The sequence below is a fragment of the Podarcis vaucheri genome, assembly GCF_965113315.1.
Source record: "Podarcis vaucheri genome assembly, chromosome: 2".
NCBI lineage: Eukaryota > Metazoa > Chordata > Lepidosauria > Squamata > Lacertidae > Podarcis > Podarcis vaucheri.
Genome location: NC_138760.1, coordinates 18986225 through 19009391, shown reverse-complemented (window position 1 = coordinate 19009391; position 23167 = coordinate 18986225). Strand labels below are relative to the sequence as shown.

The 23167-nt window shown below is 44.3% G+C and overlaps 1 protein-coding gene across 2 annotated transcripts in view; it reads left to right on the top strand.

Annotated features, from left to right (window-relative positions):
- ACVR1B (activin A receptor type 1B) overlaps positions 1 to 22381 on the top strand; it is a 39253-nt gene extending 16872 nt beyond the window's left edge. Inside the window, exons 2-9 of one of the 2 annotated variants that reach the window (XM_082212584.1) lie at positions 1179 to 1418; positions 6091 to 6339; positions 8181 to 8411; positions 12378 to 12545; positions 13096 to 13252; positions 14764 to 14888; positions 17932 to 18116; positions 20734 to 22381. In XM_082212584.1, coding sequence (XP_082068710.1) covers positions 1179 to 1418; positions 6091 to 6339; positions 8181 to 8411; positions 12378 to 12545; positions 13096 to 13252; positions 14764 to 14888; positions 17932 to 18116; positions 20734 to 20859 — 1481 coding nt within the window. In that variant the 3' untranslated portion in view covers positions 20860 to 22381. The remainder of the gene's footprint in view (positions 1 to 1178; positions 1419 to 6090; positions 6340 to 8180; positions 8412 to 12377; positions 12546 to 13095; positions 13253 to 14763; positions 14889 to 17931; positions 18117 to 20733) is intronic. The other variant, XM_082212585.1, reaches the window with a different exon arrangement.
- Positions 22382 to 23167: the final 786 nt, after the last annotated feature.

Here is a 23167-nt window from a genome sequence, read left to right as displayed (position 1 = left end):
CCCAACTGCTTTGCCATGATAAAGGGAATATTGGAGTTATTTTTAAAAAATTGTTCTAGAGAATGAGTTGCTGCTTCAGATAACTTCTTGGTACTGTACTAAAGCTTATTGATGGCTTTCAAGTTTCCCAATAACAGGTAGGATGCTGGGTCTTTCGCTGCAGATAGCAGTTTGAATCGTGCCTTTGTCATTGATATTCAACCCAGCTGTTCAGTATCTTACAGGAAACGAACCTGTCCTTTTCAGGGGTTGATAGTGGGGGGTGGGTTTGTTTAATGGGAGGTGTTTTGCATGGTAGTACATTGATACATGTGGGACGCGGGTGGCACTGTGGGTAAAAGCCTCAGTGCCTAGGGCTTGCCGATCGAAAGGTTGGCGGTTCGAATCCCCACGGCGGGGTGCGCTCCCGTTGCTCGGTCCCAGCGCCTGCCAACCTAGCAGTTCGAAAGCACCTCCAGGTGCAAGTAGATAAATAGGGACCGCTTACTGGCAGGAAGGTAAACGGTGTTTCTGTGTGCTGCGCTGGCTCGCCATACCTTTACATTGATACACACACACACGTTGAAATTCTCGACAAAGGGCCCATATCTCAGCAGATTTGCTTCTCTTGCACTTAAAGTTAGTCTGGCGGAGCAGAAACAAATTAGCTGAAAAGAATGCCTTGATAGTCAGTGTCCAGCATGGGATATTCTGAAGCACTGATATTTATTTAAAAATATTTTGCAGTTGGCTGATTGAGGTAGCTAAGCCCACATATATTTTCAGTAGTTCATAGCTGTATTGGGAAAGTGCATCAGTTTGAGAGATTCTCCAAACTGAATTTACTGAAGAGTCCTTAAGTATGGGAGTGTTTTCTATAAAGAGTAGCTATGAGTGAGAGGCTTGTCTTATTCCTGGTGGCAATATAGAATTATAAGAACTAGGAACTGAATGAGTCATTCTTTTATGGATTTTAGCAGATGGGAAATCTGAGAACATAACAGTAAATGTTGGACATGTAGTCTTGGCCTATTTGTGTTCAAAACGTTCTGTAATGTTACTGGTCCTGCTTTAAAGCCAGGTGCATCTTGGTGAAACTTTGGCGCAATCTGGAGTCCCATCTTAGGGCAGAAGGACCACAAGTTGTGCTTCAGCTGGGAGTTTGCTAACAAGAGCGTTCTTTTTCTGTGTCTCTTCAGCTTTATTGTGCGAGTGCAACGAATGCAACCAAGGCAACACTACATGTGAAACAGACGGAGCCTGCATGGTCTCAATAACAAATGTGAATGGGCTGATGCATCACGTCCGAACCTGTATCCCTAAAGCCAAGCTGATACCTGCTGGAAAACCCTTCTTCTGCCTGAGTTCAGAAGATGTGCGCAATACACACTGCTGCTACGAAGACTACTGTAACAAAATCGATCCTCTGGTACCCAGTGGTAAGTGAGCTGAAGGGAAGAGGGCAGTGTGTGGGTCTCTTAAAATACAATTTTTGAAACGCCTGATTTTATTCTTGGTGCTGTGCTTGCTAAATCCAGCCACCAGTATTTCTCTTTTTTGTTTTATAATACCAACTCAAAGGATCATGGGGGTAGTTTATTTTTTACTTATTTGGGTGTGTATTTTTTAATTGCTAATATTTATTGACCACTCTTCAGACATGGCTGTCAGAGGACAACATCCATTTCCCACATAAGAGGATGAGAAAACCATTCTTTTTTCCGCAGCTCTCACTTTTTCCCCCTTTGGAAGTTGGGCTGGATAGATGAGCAATACTGCATTCTGAAATAGTAGGGCACAGGCAGATTTAGTATCCTTCCTCTTTTTATGAGTTTGGTAGGAGAGCACACAACCATGGAATGCGTTTTTTGAAAATTATGCAGTAAAAGTTCACAAAATGGGGTGGGCTAAATAGTGGTTTTGCTGTCACTAATGGCATTGCAAATACATGCCCATGACCCTTGTACAACCACATTCCATTTTTAGAAAAGCCAAAAGCAACATATGCACTATTTTGAAAGCCAGCACCACATTCTTAGTGACACAATTTTGGAGCTTGCGTAGAGGGAAAATGTGATTATCCCCACAACAGAATCCAGTCTCAAGGGAAATTATTTATGCCAGGGGTAGGCAACCTAAGGCCGGGGGGGGGCGGATGTGGCCCAATCGCCTTCTCAATCCAGCCTTGGATGGTCCGGGAATCAGCGTGTTTTTACATGAGTAGAATGTGTCCTTTTATTTAAAATGCATCTCTGGGTTATTTGTGGGGCTTGCCTGGTGTTTTTACATGAGTAGAATGTGTCCTTTTATTTAAAATGCATCTCTGGGTTATTTGTGGGGCTTGCCTGGTGTTTTTACATGAGTAGAATGTGTCCTTTTATTTAAAATGCATCTCTGGGTTATTTGTGGGGCATAGGAATTCGTTCATATATTTTTTTCAAAATATAGTCCAGCCCACCACATGGTCTGAGGGATGGTGGATTGGCTCAGGGCTGAAAAAAGTTGCTGACCCCTGATTTAAGCTGTGTATCAGAGGGGGGGGCAACAGCCATATTAAGAAGCTGATTGGTTAGGTTTATTAAATTTATATACCACTTACTGCTCCAAAATGTCCTGAAATGATTTACTACCGGAATGAAAATACAATAACATAATAACATAACATAATAACATAAGTGTATTAAATATATAATTATAATACAGATATCCAGTCATTTGTTCTGCCAAAATGTCTAGGAAAATGCAAGCGTCTTTGCCTGGCACCAAAACAATGAAAAAGTTTATGCCCTGCAGGTCTCCTTGGGGAGAGCATTCCATAGATAGGCAGCTGCTACACAAAGGGTCATTCTCTTGTCGCCACCCTCTGGACCCTCTCTTAGAGGTGACACACACAAAAAGGCCTCTGATGTTGATATGGGGAAGACAGTCCTTTTGGTATACAGATCCTGAGCTGTATAATGCTTTAAATGTCAAAATTGCCACCCTCTTGAGATTGGGCAGTTCCAAAACCAGAGCTGAACCTGTTTTTCATCTGGAACTTTAATATCAGGATTCTGATAAACGTTCTTGGAACACTGTTATTAAACTGTATGATAATGGCTTGAAAAAGTTAATTCAGACTTTGACAGAAATCAAGCCTTGATGGTTCACCTACCTAGTTTTTATCTGATTTTCACCAGAAATACATAGGGAATGAAGACTTCATTTCCTGAGTGTTTCTGGTGAAAGTCAGATAAAAACTTCTGATTTATTTATTTATTTTGCTTTTCAGTTGCAGTAGAGAGTGATTAACCAAAGGTGGGGATTTTCTTTTTAAATTAGTAATTTAAATAAAAAATTAGGTTTATGTGCACACTTACAGTAGCTATTTTATTCTTACAGCTGTATACTCTGAAGGCACCTGAGCCTGATATAGTTTCTTAACTGGGATTTTTTTGAATTCTTTATTTGGTTTCATATTAGTGACATTGTATTTAATATGTTTAGAATTTTTTTTCTTGCTACCAGAGTTTGATTGGAATTTTATTTTTCTCTTTTGATATGCGTCTGTGATTGTATCCAGACTGTGCTTTTATTGTGTTGTTCTCTTGACGGAAAATAATAAAATATAAATTGGGGGCGGGGGGAGGGAATGGATAAGAACAGTTAGCATTATAAACACAGATATTATGTGGAACAGCCAAACAGGTTTGAGCACACATATCCTGCTAGATTTTCATTTAAATACCTTATCCGCCCTTTGGCATATTCACAGCTATGCAAGTTTTAGCACCCTGTTTAGGGCCTAGACAGGAGTTAAATTATGCATGAAATTTCTTGATTGTATATTAGACCCTCTCACTTGAATGCTGCCTCGCAGGCTTTTGATCCAGGGTCTAGACAACTCTCATATGACGAAAGCTTACATTGTTTGGGGCTTTTTAGCTTAGACTAAAGGTAAGGGGTTACAGAATAAGAGGTTTATAAAATTGTGCATGGTGTAGAGCAGTGTGTCCCCAACTTGGGTCTCCAGCTGTTTTTGGACTACAACTCCCATCATCCCTAGCTAGCAAGATCAGTGGTCAGGGATGATGGGAAATGTAGTTCAAAAAATACAACTGGAGACTCAAGTTTGAGAAACCCTGGTGTAGAGTAAGTAGATGAAAAAGGGGTTTTTTCTCTTTCTTAAATCTAGACTGCAGGATCATCTAATGATGCTGAATGGTAGGAAATTTGGGACAAACAAAAAGTGCACACAGCACATAGTTAAATTATGGAATTCACTGCCATAAAATGTTGTGGTGGCCACCAACTCGGATGGCTTTAAAAAGGAATTAGCCTTGTCGTCCATGAATTTACCTTTCGGTGTTTAGCAGTCATGAGGGCTCTATACTGTTTTCAAGGTAGCTTGCCTGCAAGGAGCAGTTCAGACCGTAGGTGTCTGGTTTGCTACTTTGGGAAACAGGATGATAGGCTGCCCGGCTGCTCTTCTGTTCTTATTTGCAGAGGGTGAAAAGTACACGTGAGAATCCCTTTGGCTCCCCCTCGTGACATCAAGTTCCATTGCAACTCCTTGTTCCTGTCAGATCATAGAGAGCCTGTCTGCATGGCAGACTTGACAGAAAAGCGATGTGTTTGTAAAACTTGGGGATTAAGGTTAATGCATATTTACAGTGCCTTAAATTCTAATGCTAAACCACACCATGGCTCAGCGCAAATGCATGAGCGTTAGGGTTCCTATGTGAGCTAAAGCATGGTTTGACTTCGTGTGTCTGCTGAACTCATGGCTAGTCCCACTCCAGACAAACCATGAATTGTGTGTCTCTCCCCCCCCCCCCGAAGTTTATTTTGTAATTAGAAAGCATATGTAAATTTACACACAAACCACAAGGTTTGTTCTTGAGTTTATAGCTTATGGAGGAGACAAACCACAAGCCCAGATTTGGACAACACATTTGGCCAAACCATGGCTTAGATCTGGGTAGTGCAGCAACAGGAAGGAAGGAAGACACAGGCTGCAATCTTTTCTTCAGGAAACCACACACTTGTGTGTTTCCACTAAACTATGGTTTGGCTTAGATTGTCTGCACACCATACATTTAAAGCACATTATTTGCCCTGGAGAATCCTGGAAATTGTAACGCTGTGAGGGGTAAACTCATTTCCCAGGATTGCTGGGGAAAGTCATGTGCTTTAAATATATGGTGTGTATGCAGTCCAAGACTTACGTGTGAATTAACTTAAAGCAAAACATTTGGGTTACATAATTAGGAAAGATGAAGAGGGACTATTTTCTCAGCTATGGAAGTTATGCTTAATACGCTTAGCCTGCATATCTTCTATGGACTCAACAGCTTTATGTTCTGTTAAGTAGACGATTGCTGCATGTTGGAGTGAAGTTTCTGCTTATGCAAGTAGTTTCTGACTTTCATAAAACATTATAACAGCAAAAGCCACACCTGAGAAGCGCCTTTCTGCCATATAGTTACTTAAGGCCTAAGAGAGCTCTCTTTCAATAGAAGTGAGCAAATTTTCATGATTCTGGGATTTTAAAAAGGGAGTCAATTTGAGTAATAAGCAGTAAACTCTTGAGAGGGGATAAAGGAGATGCTGGATAAGTCCATGGAAGTAGCTTATGTTACTTTGAAGCAATGCTTGTCTTCTTATTTTGCATCAACATTCCATTAGTTGTCTATATCAGTGTGAGAAGAGACTTCTGAAAACCTAGAGACTGAAAACAAAAATCCCATTCATTTAGACTTTCTTTCAGTATTATAGTGGCCTGATTCAGATATAACGCTAAACCCTGATTTAGTGTTATGAGCAAAAGCCTCCTCCTACTTTCCATTTTCTCCTAACTGCAGTTTGTTTTAATTCAGATGAAATGACAAACTGCAGTTGGTTGAAAACAAGGAGGGGATTCTCATGGTCTCTGCGCTGAAGGAAGGGTGCACATCCTCAGTGTAACCAGTGTAAATTCCTGCCAATATCTTTCATCTCTCTTTGCTCCATACCTTTGGTTTTCATCATCACAGACCTTTCTGCACACTTTTAAAATACAACCTAAAATTAGTGCATGCATGCTGGTTTTGAATTTGAAGGTGAAACGTTTGTTCTTTGTCTCTCCTCAAGGGCATCGGAAAGATGATGAAACGCCTTCTGGCTGGGGACCTGTGGAGCTTGTGGCTGTGATTGCAGGCCCAGTGTTCCTTGTGTTCGTCATTTTGATCATAGTGGTTTTTGTCTTTCACCACCATCAGCGAGTATATCACAATCGTCAGCGGCTGGACATGGAAGATCCATCTTGCGAGATGTGTCTATCCAAGGACAAAACCCTTCAAGATCTAGTGTATGATCTGTCTACCTCTGGCTCTGGCTCAGGTACAAAGGCCTTCCTTTTTATGCAACATTTTGTTTTTTAAAAATGTTGCTAAGCTATGTTATATGGCTCTCATATTAGTAAAAATGCAGTATATTCACCTTATTATGTTTTTATATATGCTGTAAGCCACCCGAAGTGACTGGGGAAACCCAGCCACAGGGGCGAGGTATAAATAATAAAAGTACTATTATTATTAAATCATTTTCTTTAATATGATGGAATTCTGAAACCATTCTCCTTCTTAGTGTTGCAGTTTAAACAATAGGCGCTGAAAGCAAGAAGCAAGTGGCCCTAAATTGGCTGCTGTTCTCGTCTGGAGTAGGCATTTGTTATGAAGTTAAAGAAGAGAGCGCTTTCTTCCTCAAAGTCAAGTTCTCAGCAGTTATTTTCCTTTCCCTTCTGTTGCACAGCAGGGGTAAAAATGAGTAGGAAAAGAAGGATGCTCCACTTCCTTATGTGCTGCAATAGGTGCCCATGTGACTTATCACCTTCCCAGTGTAGATTATAGTTCAAATCAGGCCTGGCATAGCTACATTCACATCTGCTGCATATCTTTGGCACAAGTTAGCGTATCATTTAGAGCATTCAAAATGCTTCTCAATATCTCAGTAATTGCCAACGACATATAGGATAGATTGTCAGTGTCCCCATTTTGCACACAGGACTGACTGAGGTTGAGCGATGGGCAAGCCACAAATATGGTCTAGTTGTACCGATTGCTAAAATGGAATCTGAATTGAGAATGTGCCAGTTTTCTACTCATAGGCACCACACAGGACACTGAAGTTTTAAATGGATTGCCTATAGGTAAAGGTAAAGGTACCCCTGCCCGTACGGGCCAGTCGTGTCCGACTCTAGGGTTGTGCACCCATCCCACTTAAGAGGCCGGGGGCCAGCGCTGTCCGGAGACACTTCCGGGTCACGTGGCTAGCGTGACGAAGCTGCTCTGGCGAGCCAGCGCAGCACACGGAAACGCCGTTTACCTTCCCGCTATAAAGTGGTACCTATTTATCTTCACATCTGTTATAAAGCTGAAGGAACCTCTTTTTTGCACATGACGTCTTAAGAGGCTCTTGAGTACTTAAAGCCAAGCCACCTTGGCTTCCTGCCCTATGGGATCCTTTTCAACACTTCCCTTTCTTGCTGCATGAATATTCCACTAACAAACCCTGTAAGTGGAAGCCCTGTGGAAGGGCTTCCACTTGCGCAACATGTTTTTCCCATATGTGTGACCCCCCAAATTGGCTCGGGGGTCAGGAGAACCCCAGAATGGCATACAGGTGGAGAGTAGGGGGGTTGTTCTGCCTGGCATTAGACAGAACATTCAGCATAGCACAATGTTGAATTCAACCCTTTCTTTCTGCATATTGAGCATTGTCAGCCAGCCACAATATCAAAGGCCGGTTGTGCACATAGGACTGCAGACTCAAGCTCCTGTTTCAGTGACATGGCTGCTATGCTTCTTTTGAGGATATCCACACTTTGGATCTTTAGAAGATAATTGCTGCATCAGGCCCTAATAAGAGCAGGAAATCTTTGATTTGGACTCTTGAATACAGTGGTACCTCGGGTTAAGAACTTTAATTCGATCTGGAGGTCCGTTCTTAACCTGAGGTACCACTTTAGCTAATGGGGCCTCCTGGTGCCGCTGCCACGCAATTTCTGTTCTCATCCTGAAGCAAAGTTCTTAACCCGAGGTACTATTTCTGAGTTAGTGGAGTCTGTAACCTGAAGCGCCTGTAACCCGAGGTACCACTGTACGTCATAACCAAACTTGGCCTACTTTCTTCTTTATACTGGCCTTGTCTTCCCTATCTCTAATTTAACTTTTTGCCGGCAGGTTTGCCGCTCTTTGTCCAGCGCACTGTGGCTCGGACAATTGTCCTGCAGGAAATAATCGGCAAAGGTCGTTTTGGGGAAGTGTGGCGTGGCCGGTGGCGTGGCGGCGATGTAGCTGTGAAAATCTTTTCTTCGCGGGAAGAGAGATCCTGGTTCAGAGAAGCCGAGATCTACCAAACGGTCATGCTGCGCCATGAGAATATTTTGGGGTTTATCGCTGCAGACAACAAAGGTATCGTGCTGCTTCTGCATTCCAGTAAACAAACCAGAGTTACAGATTGTATTTTAAAATATTGCTTTGTGCTATCTGCAGTCTACATTATAGTTTCATGGCGATGTTGAAGCCTTTGTGTCTGTTGACTGCGCTGATGTGTCATCCTGAAATGTTCGTGAATGCCTTAAGTGCTGAGAGGCAAAGCAACAACACAGCACAATTAATTTTTTACTGTTTTTGGTGAGAGGCCAGTTTCGATAGGGCTAAAACCTCACACTGACTCTGATGGAGGAAGAAAGGCAAAGAAACTAGAAAGCTAAAGGATTATGGGCAAGGGAGGTATACTGTTGTCTTTCTGTATCTTAAGGCTTCCATAAGACAAAATTAACTGAGGAAGTTCTCCCCTCCTCTCCCTGCCCCCCATATCACAATGATAGACACTCCACCTGGTTTAATCTTCCTTTCTGATCAATGATAAAAGAGACACAGGGCCACTCTCAGGTCCTTACCTGGAAAATTCAAGGGAGTCATCATGAAGCACTCAATGTGAAAAATCAATTTGGGCTAACCAGATGGGAGGAGAGAGAGCTCAACCTTAGGTGAGTTAACTCTAGACCCAGGTGTGGGGAACCTCTGGCCCTCCAGATGTTTCTGGACTACAGCTTGCCTCGACCATGACCAATGGCCATGCCAACTGAGGCTGGTGGGAGTTTGAGTCTGACAGCAACTGGAGGGCCACAGTTTTCATACCCCTGCTCTAAGTTGAGCACAGGAAACTGCAGCAGTGGCTATCAGAACAGCTCTGAGTATCACTTTGCCTATGTCTGTCCATGACAGTGGCAGCTTTGCATTTGGCTGGTGGTGGGTGAAGCATAGAGCAACCAGAACCACCCCTCTCGTTCTTGCAGATGGGCAGCAGTCACAGCCTTTGGCTTCTGATTGCTAACTGTCGTAACAAAGCAGAATTGGTCACATTGACGTGATTTGAATATGTGCAGAGTTCAGATGTATTACACTGGCACATTTCCCAAGCAGCATGTCACATTCCCCCTTCAAAAGGTTATTCAAATTCAGCTAGTTCAAATAACTCCCTTCTCAAAACTGATTTTATTGCAGACCAGTGTACAAGTAACTTTTCCCGGGCCTTCAGAAACAATTAACCTCACACACTGTGAGGGCTCCTGCCTTTTGACTTTCACCAGCTTCTAGTTTTGTGACTGGCTCATTTATTAGTTTTTCTGTGAGAGTGTTCAAGCAAAACCTCCCTTGGGGTGGCTTGGGGCTAAGTAAGTCCTAGGACTTCATTCACGGCAAAGTCATCTGACTTCCTCCGTTTCTGTCCAAGCTGTTCAGTTTCTCAACCTGGAAAACATACCCAGCCCATGACGGATGCTTCTGCTGCTATAGAAATCACTTAAGCTTAGTGCGCTTTTTAAAATTCATCTCTCTGTACCAGCTTGGATATTGCCAGTTTTGAGAAACAGCTCTTGCATTATAGACCTGATCCTGCGCCTCTCATGCAAAATTGATAATCTTAACAGGAAACGAAGGTTAACAGTTGCTCTTATTAGTAGCTATTAAAGAGTATTCATTGTCTGATGATGCCAAGGAGCGCTGGTATAAAATGAGTTGCTTTCAAGTGTATGCAGTGTTGTGTGTGTGTATGTGTGCTTGGCCATTGGGGACACCAGTCGTTTGCTCCTGTAATGCCACAACAATGTGCTTCACTTTGGAGCTGTTTATACAGCAGGAGTAAAAGAACGTTGCATGTGATATATCACACACTGCCTTCTCTTGACAGCCAAGTCAGGCAGCTTCAGGGATCCATCCCTTTCCTAGGGCTGGGCGATATCTGGTTTTCAACATTGTTATGAACATCGCGATATACCTATATATCACAACGTCTGGAATATGAATGTAGAGGCATTGGCTGGCTTCACGGTTTTCCCACATGGTGATTTTTGCATGGAGCACACACATATACACAATGATTTGTGATATATTGCCAGGTCAAAAATTAGGAAACCAATACCACGATATGGACTTTGAACCCATTTTGGACAATACATCACCCAACCCTAACATACATCATGATTCACAATATATTTCCAGGTCAAAAAGTATGAAACCGGTATCATATGGACTTCAAACTGGTTTCGGGTGATATATCGCCCAGCCCTACCCTCTCCTTAGTCTCCCAGGAATCGTTGTCTACTGCCTTTGCTAGAGATCATGACCATCAGTAGTGACAGGGAGAATTTCTGTTGTTCCTCCCTTTTTGTTGGGGCGAAGTGTGCGAGGACCAGTGCTGTTGGGGTCTGCCGCTCGCAGCAGTTCCAGTTTGTCTCGTGTATGTAGGGCTTATTGGCGACAGATCTGGTCTGTTAGCTTGCTACTTCCTGGGAGGTAGTGTGGCCCATATTGAAACTGCTACATGTCCTAAATAGGGGCAAGGTGATGAACGTGAAGTAGGGTTAGGGTATTAGACAATGTTTATTTTATTTTTTATTTTTTAAAAATTCCAGCTTTTCACCATATAAGTCTCCAAGTACCAAACAGTGGTACCTCTGGTTACATACTTAATTCGTTCTGGAGGTCCGTTCTTAACCTGAAACTGTTGTTAACCTGAAGCACCACTTTAGCTAATGGGGCCTCCCGCTGCCACCGCACAATTTCTGTTCTCATCCTGAAGCAAAGTTCTTAACCCGAGGTACTATTTCTGGGTTAGCAGAGTCTGTAACCTGAAGCATATGTAACCCGAGGTACCACTGTACAGCAATAAAATATACAAAACTTAGACATAAATGTGAGGTAGCTTAGGCTGAGAGGTAGTGACTGGCCCCAGGTCACCCAGTGAGCTTCATGGCCCAGTTGGGATTTGAACCCTGGTCTCCCAGGCCCTAGTTTGATATGCTAACCGCTATGCCATACTGGCGCCAAAATTTAAACCTCCGAAATATAAAACCTCAAGTATTTAAAGGCCTAGAATAAAGCGGTTTTGGCCAAGTGTCTCAAATTCAGTAGAGATGGTTCCTATACAATTTCTTGTGGGAGGGAATTCCATAGAGTTGGACCTATGACACTGTAGGCATGACTCCTCGTTGACATGAGTGATGCTTGGGGCCTGTAAATAGTCACCAATGGTGCTCCTCCCAGTGATATCAGTGATCAACTACTAAAGAAGAGTGGCAAGAGAAACTGATCAACTATGCTGAGATGGCGGGACTAACAGGGAAATTTCGGAACCAGCAGGACCAGACTTTCCTAAAGGAATGGAAGAAGTTTTCGATATATTTGGAAAGCAGTTGTAATCAATTGACGTCGCTTGTAGGTTTAAAAGAAGTTTTGTAAGGAGTAATTTATAAATTATTGTGAAAAGAATTAAGAATAGATCTATTGGAAATTTGAGTTTATTGCAATAATTATAGTAACAAAATGCATAATTAGAAAGACTTTAGAAAACCATCAGTCAAGGCTGAAGGAAGTCTTAGGCTATGATAGCCAAAAATTTCGAAATGATGTTTAAAAGGATGTTATGCTGGAAAATAGTGTAAAAACCAATAAAAAATTGTTGAAACTGATATTGGTGATCAACTTAGAGTGTACAAAGTAAGGCATCGTGGGACTGAGTGATTCAGGGCTTTGTATACTACTAGCACAGCAGCCTTGAACTTGACCTAGTAGATCCCATAGTAAATGTCTGCAAACATATTCACGCCGGATAGCTCTGTTAGAGCGTGGTGCTGGTAACGCCAGGGTTCCAGGTTTCAACTGCATTATTCCTGTATTGCAGGGGGTTGAACTCAATGATCCTTTCCAACTCCACAATTCTTTTATTCTATACAGTAAACAGATTTTTCTCAACTGTTTCGCCTTTTGTTGTATATGCTACCTGCTGCTCGTCAATGAATTCTAGCGCAAAAGTATGGCTGCCATTTTCTTCACCCTTTTGATGGGCCCTTCTCCCGTTTGCCTTGCCAACAGATAATGGCACTTGGACTCAGTTGTGGTTGGTCTCCGATTACCATGAGTATGGCTCTCTGTTTGATTACCTCAACCGATACACTGTAACCATCGAGGGGATGATTAAATTGGCTCTGTCCGCTGCCAGTGGACTAGCACACCTGCACATGGAAATTGTGGGAACCCAAGGTAAGAAACAGGTTTGACAGATGCGTACAGAGGTCGTTTAGGAAGCGACAGGGCTTCTCTTAAGATCAGCATAAACTGAGGAAGACGAAGTAGCTCATTCTTCAGATGAAAGCAGGAAGGAAGTTTAAGTCGGCGGGTAATGAGACTAGTAGAATTTAGGGTAAAACAAGTAAGCAACCTGTATAAACCACAATTCCCTACATTAGAAATCATGAGGAACTGCATTTTGAGATGATCAGGATTCGTTTCCCAAGAAGTTACCGTTCCAGTGCTTGTTCATATCTGCTAAACTATCGTTTTAACAATGTATATCTGCACAAGGCTGCTATCCTATCTAGGAGCAGTTTGGCTGGCTCTTGCACTGAGTCTGATAAGAGATCTTGTTTATTTCCTTCATAGCTAACACTTTGTAGTTTGTAGTTTTAACACTGACTGAGCTTTGCGGCTTTTGTGGTGCTGTCTGCTCCTTTTTAGACGTTATTATTGGCAAATAATTTTATCATTACACCGAAGGACAATTGTAGGATTCTCTTTCATTGCGTTTTACTAGGAAAACCTGGGATTGCTCACCGGGACTTGAAATCCAAGAATATACTGGTGAAGAAGACTGGAACTTGTGCCATTGCTGACTTGGGTCTGGCTGTCCGCCATGACGCTGTTACTGATACAATTGACATAGCCCCCAATCAGAGGGTTGGAACAAAGCGGTAAGAAAATGGTGGCTCAGCAGATCAGGGGTTCAGTGTTGACGGCTTTGGGTGAAGAGCCAAAAATATGACCCAAAGTTGTTGCAGTTGCTTCATCTATAGCAGGGCTGCCTGACCATTTTTGGCCAAATGGCTACATTGACCCTTGTCCAACCGCCAAGGGACAGCATACCAATGGCGAATGTGGTCATCCCATGCTCTCTCACACACACAAATCGGGCATGCGGAATTCACACACATGAGACACACAGAGATACGGAGGTGAGGGACACTTAGCCCTCAGCTGATCAACGTAGATGAGCTGTGAAGTGAGGCTTTCACTCCCTCCCTGCTCATTGAATGGTGGAGACCAGGGAGAAATTTGAACTTCTCTGCCCATCCCAGTTCTGTTTTACTTGAGTCCTCTCCCCCACTGCTGCCTAAATTGGTGTGTCTTTGGCCAAAATTTTTTACTTGTGGTTGGGGAGAGAGGATTGGCTCAGGCTAGGGCTGACTGATATCTGGTTTTCAGCTTCGTGATATCACCAGCTTAGCATTGCAATATACTGATATGTCACAATGTGTGAAATTAGAGGCATTGGCTGGCTTCATGGTTTTCCCCACATTGTGTTTTTTGCATAGCGTGTGCGCGCACACGCACACATGCATACATCATGATTTGTGATATATTGCCAGGTCAAAAATTATGAAACAGATATGGGTTTCAATCCAGTTTTGGACGATTTATTGATGTATCACCCAGCCCTAGCCTAGCCTAGCTGCTGACAAACCCTGGTTTATATTCTCTCTGCTTTTCTCCTAGATCAGACGCTTGCCAAATGCTAACTGGTTTGTTTTGCCTACATGCAACATTAGGCTTAGACATTTGACTAGTTGAATCCCATACTCAGAAGAGCAGAATTTGCACTGCGCTTTTATCTGTGATCACACACACCCCCCCACACACAAAAATACTCTCAAGCAATTGGGGATGACTTACAGTAGGGTTTCATGCATTTTACTTCAACTATTATTCTCAGTTGTTTCAACAGCTTTTTTTAATTTTTTTTAGACATGAGTAGTCTCTCAAGCATTTTGGGAGGTGGCAGAAACAATGGGCATCGTTTTGAAATTGTTGGAAAGTGCTGGACATGACTGCTCACATCATTTCATTCATGTACACACACACACACCCCTCAAGAAGACATGAGCACGCACACACACACACACACACACTCCAAAATATGAACTGAACATTAAGTTCCGCCCCCTGCTGCTCATGTCATCTTGAGGGGGGGGGGTTAACATAAAGGCAATAATTATTTTTTTTAAAAAAATATAATTTCTGTCAGAATGTGCAGTTCAGTTGAATGGGCTTTCAAACAAGGGGCCTGCCCTGAAAATTGTGATTCTTGAGCCATAGTTACAGCAAATGATACCTCTGTATTACTCTCAGATACCATAATAGTATTAGATTTTAGCCACAATAGATGTCATAGTAATGAATGTGATTTGTTCTTATTTTGATTCAGCTACATGGCTCCCGAGGTTCTTGATGAAACAATTAACATGAAACATTTTGATTCATTTAAATGTGCTGATATCTATGCCCTGGGACTAGTTTATTGGGAAATTGCTCGGAGATGCAACTCAGGAGGTAATGGCTTTCTTTTTCTTTTCTTTGCATAGAAATTAAGAGGGTTTCTGCTTGCTCCAAATGTTGCAATAAAACAGTGCCATCCAAATGCACAGAAATTTTTAAAAGGATGTAGACTAGAGATGTAATTAGGAGGAGCATGGGAGCTCTGCCCGTCTTGTTTGGAGAAGGAAGTAGTCTTGCTGATTCAGAAGATCATGTTGTTCCCATTGACTCAGCATTTTAATCAGACTCTCACTAATGGGTTTGGTGGGGATTATTGACATGTCTTTGGTGGGTGGAGTCTCTGTTCTAGATGACTTTTAAAATGGTGGTTCCTGTTTTCTTGGATGCACTGAGTCATTAACATGAAGTATTAATCAACATCACCTGACCTAATCTGAGTTCACATGTGCATGTTTGGTAATTCACATATTGGCATATTTTGTTTCAGTAAAGTTTCAAGAATATGCTGGTGTGTTATTTTGATGGTGAAGCAGTGGGCATTATGATTTAACACCCCCCCCCCCATTGTATTCTTTGTCATGGACTGAGGAAAGCTGATTGCTTCTCCAATTATTGGGTGTCTTAATAGGAGATGAAGGGGACGCGGGTGGCGCTGTGGGTTAAACCACAGAGCCTAGGACTTTCCGATCAGAAGGTTGGCGGTTTGAATCCCCGCGATGGGGTGAGCTCCCGTTGCTCGGTCCCTGCTCCTGCCAGCCTAGCAGTTCAAAAGCACGTCAAAGTGCAAGTAGATAAATAGGTACCACTCCAGCGGGAAGGTTAAACGGCATTTCCGTGCGCTGCTCTGGTTCGCCAGAAGCGGATTAGTCATGCTAGCCACATGACCCGGAAGCTGTACGCCGGCTCCCACGGCCAATAAAGCGAGAGGAGCGCCACAACCCCAGAGTCGGTCACGACTGGACCTAATGGTCAGGGGTCCCTTTACCTTTAGTAGGAGATGAGAAAGAACAGGGAAAGCATAGGACTTGAGCTGAGTGGAAACTATGCAAAAGCAGCCCATGTGAACGAGGGGCAGAGTAATTTAACACCCCACTCTGGGCTGCAGGGTGGGTATGCTGGATGTGGCAGAGGTATCCCTCTGCTCAGCTCCCCCAGCTGTGCTGCCCACCCGCCAACAGCCACCAACAGAGTGACACATGTCACTCTCCTGGTACAGCACTTCCCTTTCCAAATGCCTGTTGTTGGGATACTGCCAGGGAGACGGGGGGCATCAGGCAGGTCCCCAGCTGGCTCCGGACGATCACCGGTCTCCCGTGGAACAGCATCAGTCAATTAGCGACATGAGCCTCAGGTACGTTTCGAGACCTGTGCACATTCTGTCAGCAGGGTGTATAAATCATCCACAACGTACAATGGAGACAGAGAGAGCATATTTACAGCTTTATTCAGCGTGCCGCATTTTTCGCTCTGTAACACGCACCAGACCACAGGATGCACCTAGTTTTTGGAGGAGGAAAACAAGAAAAAGATTATTCTGAATCTCAGAAGCCAGAACAGCAAGAGGGATCGCTGCGCGGTGAAAGCAGCAATCCCTCTTGCTGTTCTGGCTTCTGGGATAGCTGCGCAGCCTGCATTCGCTCCATAAGATGCACACGCATTTCCCCTTACTTTTTAGGAGGGAAAAAGTGAGTCTTATAGAGCAAAAAATACGGTAGTTCAGGAACAAAGGAAAACATGACTGCTTGCCTCCGTGTCCAGGAAAACAGATGCATACCAATAGCAACATACAACGGAAGTTCCCAGCAGACTGTGCTGGGAGTAAACAGGCATGTGATACACAAACGTCATGCCTGTACCCTTTTAAGGTGGAATGGAACTATATCCTAACACCAAGTGCCATCAGCAGCATTGCCTGTGGAAGGCTCCAAAACAGGGCATTCCAGGGAGTGGGGGAATCAAGCTAGTCTCACTGTCATTGGTAGCATTGTCCTCAACTCTGTCCTGATTGCAGGAAACTTGCTGCTCCTCACCTGCCACAAGCTGCAGATGATGTGGTTGCCTCGCAGCTCTGCAAAGTGCTTGGATTGTGTCCTAAAAATATTTCAGATTTGTGCTGGATATAGAGAAATCATAGAATCATAGAGTTGGAAGAGACCACAAGGGCCATCGAGTCCAATCCCCTGCCAAGCAGGAAACACCATCAGAGCACTCCTGACATATGGTTGTCAAGCCTCTGCTTAAAGACCTCCAAAGGAGGAGACTCCACCACACTCCTTGGCAGCAAATTCCACTGTTGAACAGCTCTTACTGTCAGGAAGTTCTTCCTAATATTTAGGTGGAATCTTCTTTCTTGTAGTTTGGATCCATTGCTCCGTGTCCGCTTCTCTGGAGCAGCAGAAAACAACCTTTCTCCCTCCTCTATGTGACATCCTTTTATATATTTGAACATGGCTATCATATCACCCCTTAACATCCTCTTCTCCAGGCTAAACATGCCCCGCTCCCTTAACCGTTCCTCATAAGGCATCGTTTCCAGGCCTTTGACCATTTTGGTTGCCCTCCTCTGGACACGTTCCAGTTTGTCAGTGTCCTTCTTGAATTGTGGTGCCCAGAACTGGACACAGTACTCCAGGTGAGGTCTGACCAGAGCAGAATACAGAGCAGAAATGGTGGGGGAGGTACGGCTGCCGCTGCTGTCAAAACCCTGGCCAACTTGTGGAACATCCGCACAGCTCGGGCCATTGACACAATTGCCCCTGAGTACCCTTTCCCGCTTGGCTTCTTGGCTTCTCTGGTATACTCCAGAGCCTTTCGGCAAGGAAAGAAGCTGGGAGACAGATTGAACATGAATGGAGGAAAACTCTGGTTGAATGGAATGTAAGATAGGATACAGTTGTGGGTACAGCAGTGCTTTTTCAATTAATTGTGTAGGAATTTTAATGTATGTGATGTCATTAAACTTTTCTCTAATTTCTGATTGAGTTTGTTGAAGATTACACACACACACACACACGGATGCAACAGTTCTGTTTTGCATAGTTTCTTGTTTGGGGCGTGTGACTAGCTTTTCTCTCTCTCTCCATCCTCAATCTTTTAGGTACTCATGAAGAATATCAGCTGCCATACTATGACCTTGTACCGTCTGACCCCTCCATAGAAGAAATGCGGAAGGTTGTATGTGACCAGAAGCTACGGCCTAATGTTCCCAACTGGTGGCAGAGTTACGAGGTACAGTTAGACTGTGACAAAGACTATAACAACTTGACGCTTCTTGAACAAGAGGTACCGACAATATTAATACTAATAATTTGCCGCATTAGCTAGGGCAGAAAGGGAAAGACTAGCCCTCTGTTCTCATAACTCTTGTGAGCAAGGCCTGTGCAAGCTTTTTATGGCAGCCTGAATGCTCTTGTAACGGAGAACCAAAACTACCTAGAGAAGGCAGGATTTCAGTGTGCTAAAAGGAGGTGGCTAGCTATGTGAGACCAGTATCATCTTTTGGGATTCTGAAAGTGCAACTTCTGCTTCCTCTGAGAGACAAAGGAGTTGATTTGCAGTCAGTGGCCTGGTTCGCACGTCACATTAAACCATTAGAAACCGCAAGCGGACAACACGACAAGCCAGACCACGCCTTGTGGAAGTGCCTGCTATTTCACATTATAGCATAATTTATTTTCACTATGATTAAAAACAACGTGTGAAACAGGTCAGTGATTTATGGTCCAGATGGTGGAGTGAACACAATACAGTGGTACCTCGGCTTACATACGCTTCAGGTTACATATGCTTCAGGTTACAGACTCTGCTAACCCAGAAATAGTGCTTCAGGTTAAGAACTTTGCTTCAGGATGAGAGCAGAAATCGGGCTCCAGCGGCGCGGTGCCAGCAGGAGGCCCCATTAGCTAATGTGGTCTTCAGGTTAAGAACAGTTTCAGGTTAAGAACAGACCTCTGGAACGAATTAAGTACTTATCCCGAGGTACCACTGTATAACAGTTCTCTTAATGTTCCACCAAGCACCCTGCTTTTAGCATGCGATTTCAAATGGTTCTTTTGAAATGGTCCAGCGCCACACTAAGCTGAGATATGGTGTGTGTTAGAACACTTGAATGACCATACAGTGGTACCTCGGGTTAAGTACTTATTTCGTTCCAGAGGTCCGTTCTTAACCTGAAACTATTCTTAACCTGAAGCACCACTTTAGCTAATGGGGCCTCCCGCTGCCACCACGCCGCCGGAGCATGATTTCTATTCTCATCCTGAAGCAACGGTCTTAACCCGAGGTACTATTTCTGGTTTAGCGGAATCTGTAACCTGAAGCGTATGTAACCCGAGGTACCACTGTACTCCCATTTGATCTAGGCTGATTGACGCAGTTTGAAAACACTTAGAAAATTGTTCTCCACGTTGGCCGTGTGTGTTGTTTTTATTGATCTTGATAATAATTATTGGAATTAAATCTAATAGGAATTTGGTTTATCGCTGAGCATTTAATGTGTCTGGGAGTAAACCATTAGTCTTATTCTTATTCTTAGTCATTTCAGCCAAGCCATGCCCTCCTGCCCTACACCTGAGATCAGATGCGGGGCAGGTAAAAATCTGACCAAGCCAAAAAAGAAAAAAAAGTTTTGAAGACAATTGTGCAGTGCTTTGTCTGGTCTTGCTGTGCACTTGCAATTGGATGATTGTCTGGTCTCGAGAACCCCTTTGCAAGATCTACCGTATTCTTTCACTCTATAGGACGCACTTTTTCCCCTCCAAAAATGAAGGGGAAATGTGTGTGCGTCCTATGGAGCGAATGCAGGCTCCTTGGCTTCATCGATAGCAACGGGAAGCCTCCGAAGCGCAGAGGGAGTGCTCCCTCCGCGCTCTGGAGGCTACGCGTTGCTTTCGCTGAAGCCTGGAGAGTGAGAGGGGTCGGTGAGCACCGACCCCTCTCGCTCTCCAGGCTTCAGGCAGCCAACCGCAAGCCTTCAGAGCGCAGCAGGAGTTCCCACCCTGCTCCGAAGGCTTGCGGATAGCAGCCTGAAGCCCGGGGAGCACAGCGCCAACTCCCGCTGTGCTCCCCGGGCTTCAGGCAGCTATCCGCAAGCCCTAGGAGCGCGCCCCCAGCCCCGCAAGCTCCGGGAGCAGCGGCAAGGCTGTGCGCAACCTTGCCGCCGCTCCCGGACCTGTTCTGGGGGCTGGGGTCAGGGGAAGCTATCCGCAAACCCTAGGAGCGCGCCCCCAGCCCCACAAGCTCCGGGAGCGGCGGCAAGGCTGCGCGCAACCTTGCCGCCGCTCCCGGACCTGTTCTGGGGGCTGGGGTCAGGGGAAGCTCGGGCTTCCCCCGCCCCAGCCCAGCGGCTAAAAACGAAGCCGCACGCAGCCTCTCCCGGCTGGAGAGGTTGCGCGCGGCTAAAGAGGAAGCCAAGACAGCCAGTGGGATGGATCCTGCTCCCTGTCTTGGCTTCTTTGCTCTTTGGGGCTGGGGGGGGGAAAATAATTTTCCCCCCTTTATTCCCCCCCCTTAAAACTAGGTGCACCCTATCGTCTGGTGCGCCCTATGGAGCAAAAAATACGGTTGCTCCTCTCCTTAATTTAGTGGATAGTGTCGGTAAACAGAAGCCAGTTTATGCAGGTGGTACCACCTGTGTGATGGCCACATGGTGACTGGAAAACCCTGCTCTCAGGGATAGAGAAATGCTCCACTTGAAGGGAATTAGAAAGGCCATGTCTGGGCATGGATCGACCTTCGTATGCTATGCTGTCTGTAGCGAAATAAAACATACCCATACAGCATATGCAACGAGCCCTATGTAGGCTGAAAGAGACAGTGCATTGAATATGCCATTGAGAGATCCCTGATGTCTTCTTTCTTTCTTTCTCTCTCTCTCTCTCCCCCCGCCCCTCGTTTTTAGTCTTTGCGAGTTATGGGGAAAATGATGCGCGAGTGCTGGTATGCCAATGGAGCAGCACGACTAACAGCGTTGCGCATCAAGAAAACTCTTTCTCATCTCAGTCTCCACGAGGATGTGAAAGTTTAGTCCGCAAGCCCCTTTCCCGAGGAAGCTGCGCAAAAGCTGCCATGCTAGAATTGATGAATGGTGGAGAAGGTCTACCTCGTATTTCTACACAGCCTGCTCCTATCAGCTGGACAACTTGGTGTGCAGGTTAGGTGAGGAAAGTGGACACCCACAGACTTGGCTCCCTTCCTGATTCACGAGTGAAAGTCATCTTTTTTTTTTCCAATGCCCTCCGGAGAGCGTAAGGATGGGCTTGTTGTATAGAGAGAGAAGTTGACCGCAACCGTATCTTGTTGTTCCTCTGATGGAAATCCCTGTAAATCCTGGCGACGTGCTTGTCGGAGACAGCCCTCTGGCTTAGGGGAAGTGCTTGAGGACCACCATATGCACACACATGCGCACATAAGATTTGGGTGCTCCCTTGTCTGGCCATGTGAAGCTCTTAGTCCTTTCCTAGTTTGACAGATCCTAAGCCACCGCAGCCACTAGTGTTCAGCAGCGTGAGCATGTGCAAAGGTACGTGTCCCTGTGCCCCTTTGGTATGACCGTGTCCGCTTGTGCCCCTGTGCATGTGCAAATGTAGAGTGTCCTCGTGTGAAAGTGCAGGTGCTCGTGCTCTCTTTGTCCCACACGTTGAGCATCGTTATCTCTTTTTCCTCTCGCTAGGGAAGGGTGTGAGGGTATCCTCCCTGCCAATTTTTAGACCCATCGGGGCACTACACAAAACTATCTCACTGCCATCCTTCCCTTCTTTTCAAAGCAGGGAATAGGTTTTATTGTGTGTGTGTGGTTTTTTTAGTTTCATGGTCCTTCTGTGTTGTCAGGGCTGGGTGGCAACAGCTGCTTAGCAGGCAGTCCAATCTGAAGAAGGAATAGGTGTCAGGTGAAATCAGTGCTGGTTCTCCTGGTTAAAGGAAGCAAGGCAAAAGTAGGGCTGGGGGAAGCGGTTGACCTTTCAGGATCGTTGCCCTTCTATTTCTCAAGAAACAACTCTAGCATTTTAAACATTTCTCTAATGAAGCATCTGTGGCAAAAGCGTGTATTCAGAGGCTTCCTGTGAAGATTTATCCCTTAAGGAATGATGACTGCAAAACTAAACTTTTTATTATTAAAAGTGTACGTGTGTGCGTGTGTATGTATGTGTGTATATATATATGTTTGTGTGTGTGTATATATATATATATGTATATGGTCTCCCGTATTCTGGAAGTGATTATGTGTCACTTGGAATGGGGTGGGGGGGGAGAGTTTGGAATGGATTAACTTGCATGCATTTTGTTTCAGTTAAATGATCAGGGTGTAGTAAGACTGATTTGGCTGTCGTGTTTGCTTTGGGAACAGCCCAAGACTGTATTATGATGCAAATAATGCGTTGAAAACTCCATAGTATGTGGGTTGGGTGTTTGTGGTAGATAACTCCTGAAGCCATAACTTTTAACTGGAATGGTTTGACTATTGTTTGTTAATTCTTATTTAATTGGGAGGGTCTGGATTTTAACTTTTTTTACTATTCTTTATAAGAGAAGTAAAATTGATAATTACCTCTCGTTCTCTTTTTAAAGAAATCACTACACAAAAAAAATACTGAAAAAAAATGCACACAGCTCAATTTTACACTGGAACTGTTTCTACTCAAGTTGTGGGCCCTGACTTCTGAGAGGAGACATTATGTCCACTCTGAGACAGGGCATTTTTTAAGTACCGTATATAAAACATTGTGTGTTTTGCTGTCTGTGGGTGTAGGTGTTCGTCTCTGTCTCTTCCTCCTTCAGCCCCTTCTCTTGTTCTCAACTATGTCAGTGTGTAAAATTGAAGCATTGTCGTGTTGTGCATTGGAGTCAGTTTTACACGCTCTTTTTGGTTTGAAGCAAACTGTAGCTTCCTCCAGGGCTGTGTTTTGAAAATCTCAGGCGCTCTTATTCACGGAGGGACAAGTGGAGTTTGCCCTTCTCGTAAAACCTGCTGCCTTCTGTGATTCTGTTTCTGATTGCTTTTGAGCCAGAGGCTACCACACCTCTCCAGCAAATGGACACAGCTTACCAAATCACCTCTACAACTTGGTTCTAAGATGGAAAGCACCTCGACATTTGTCTAGATCATGTGTTCCCATCAATGAAAAATGGACAACTTGGTTGCTGACATTGGAGGCTGAAGATAGTACATCATGGAGGCTTAAATTTGGAAGATGCACATGTCCACCTCGCAGCGGTAACATAACTCCATTGCTAAGTTCTCCTTAGTTGGTTTTAAGTAACAAGGGAGCCATTGTCCTTTGAAACTGCTTGGCCTTGGTGGCTGGAAGAGTTGAGGAAGCTGTAGTGTAACATGG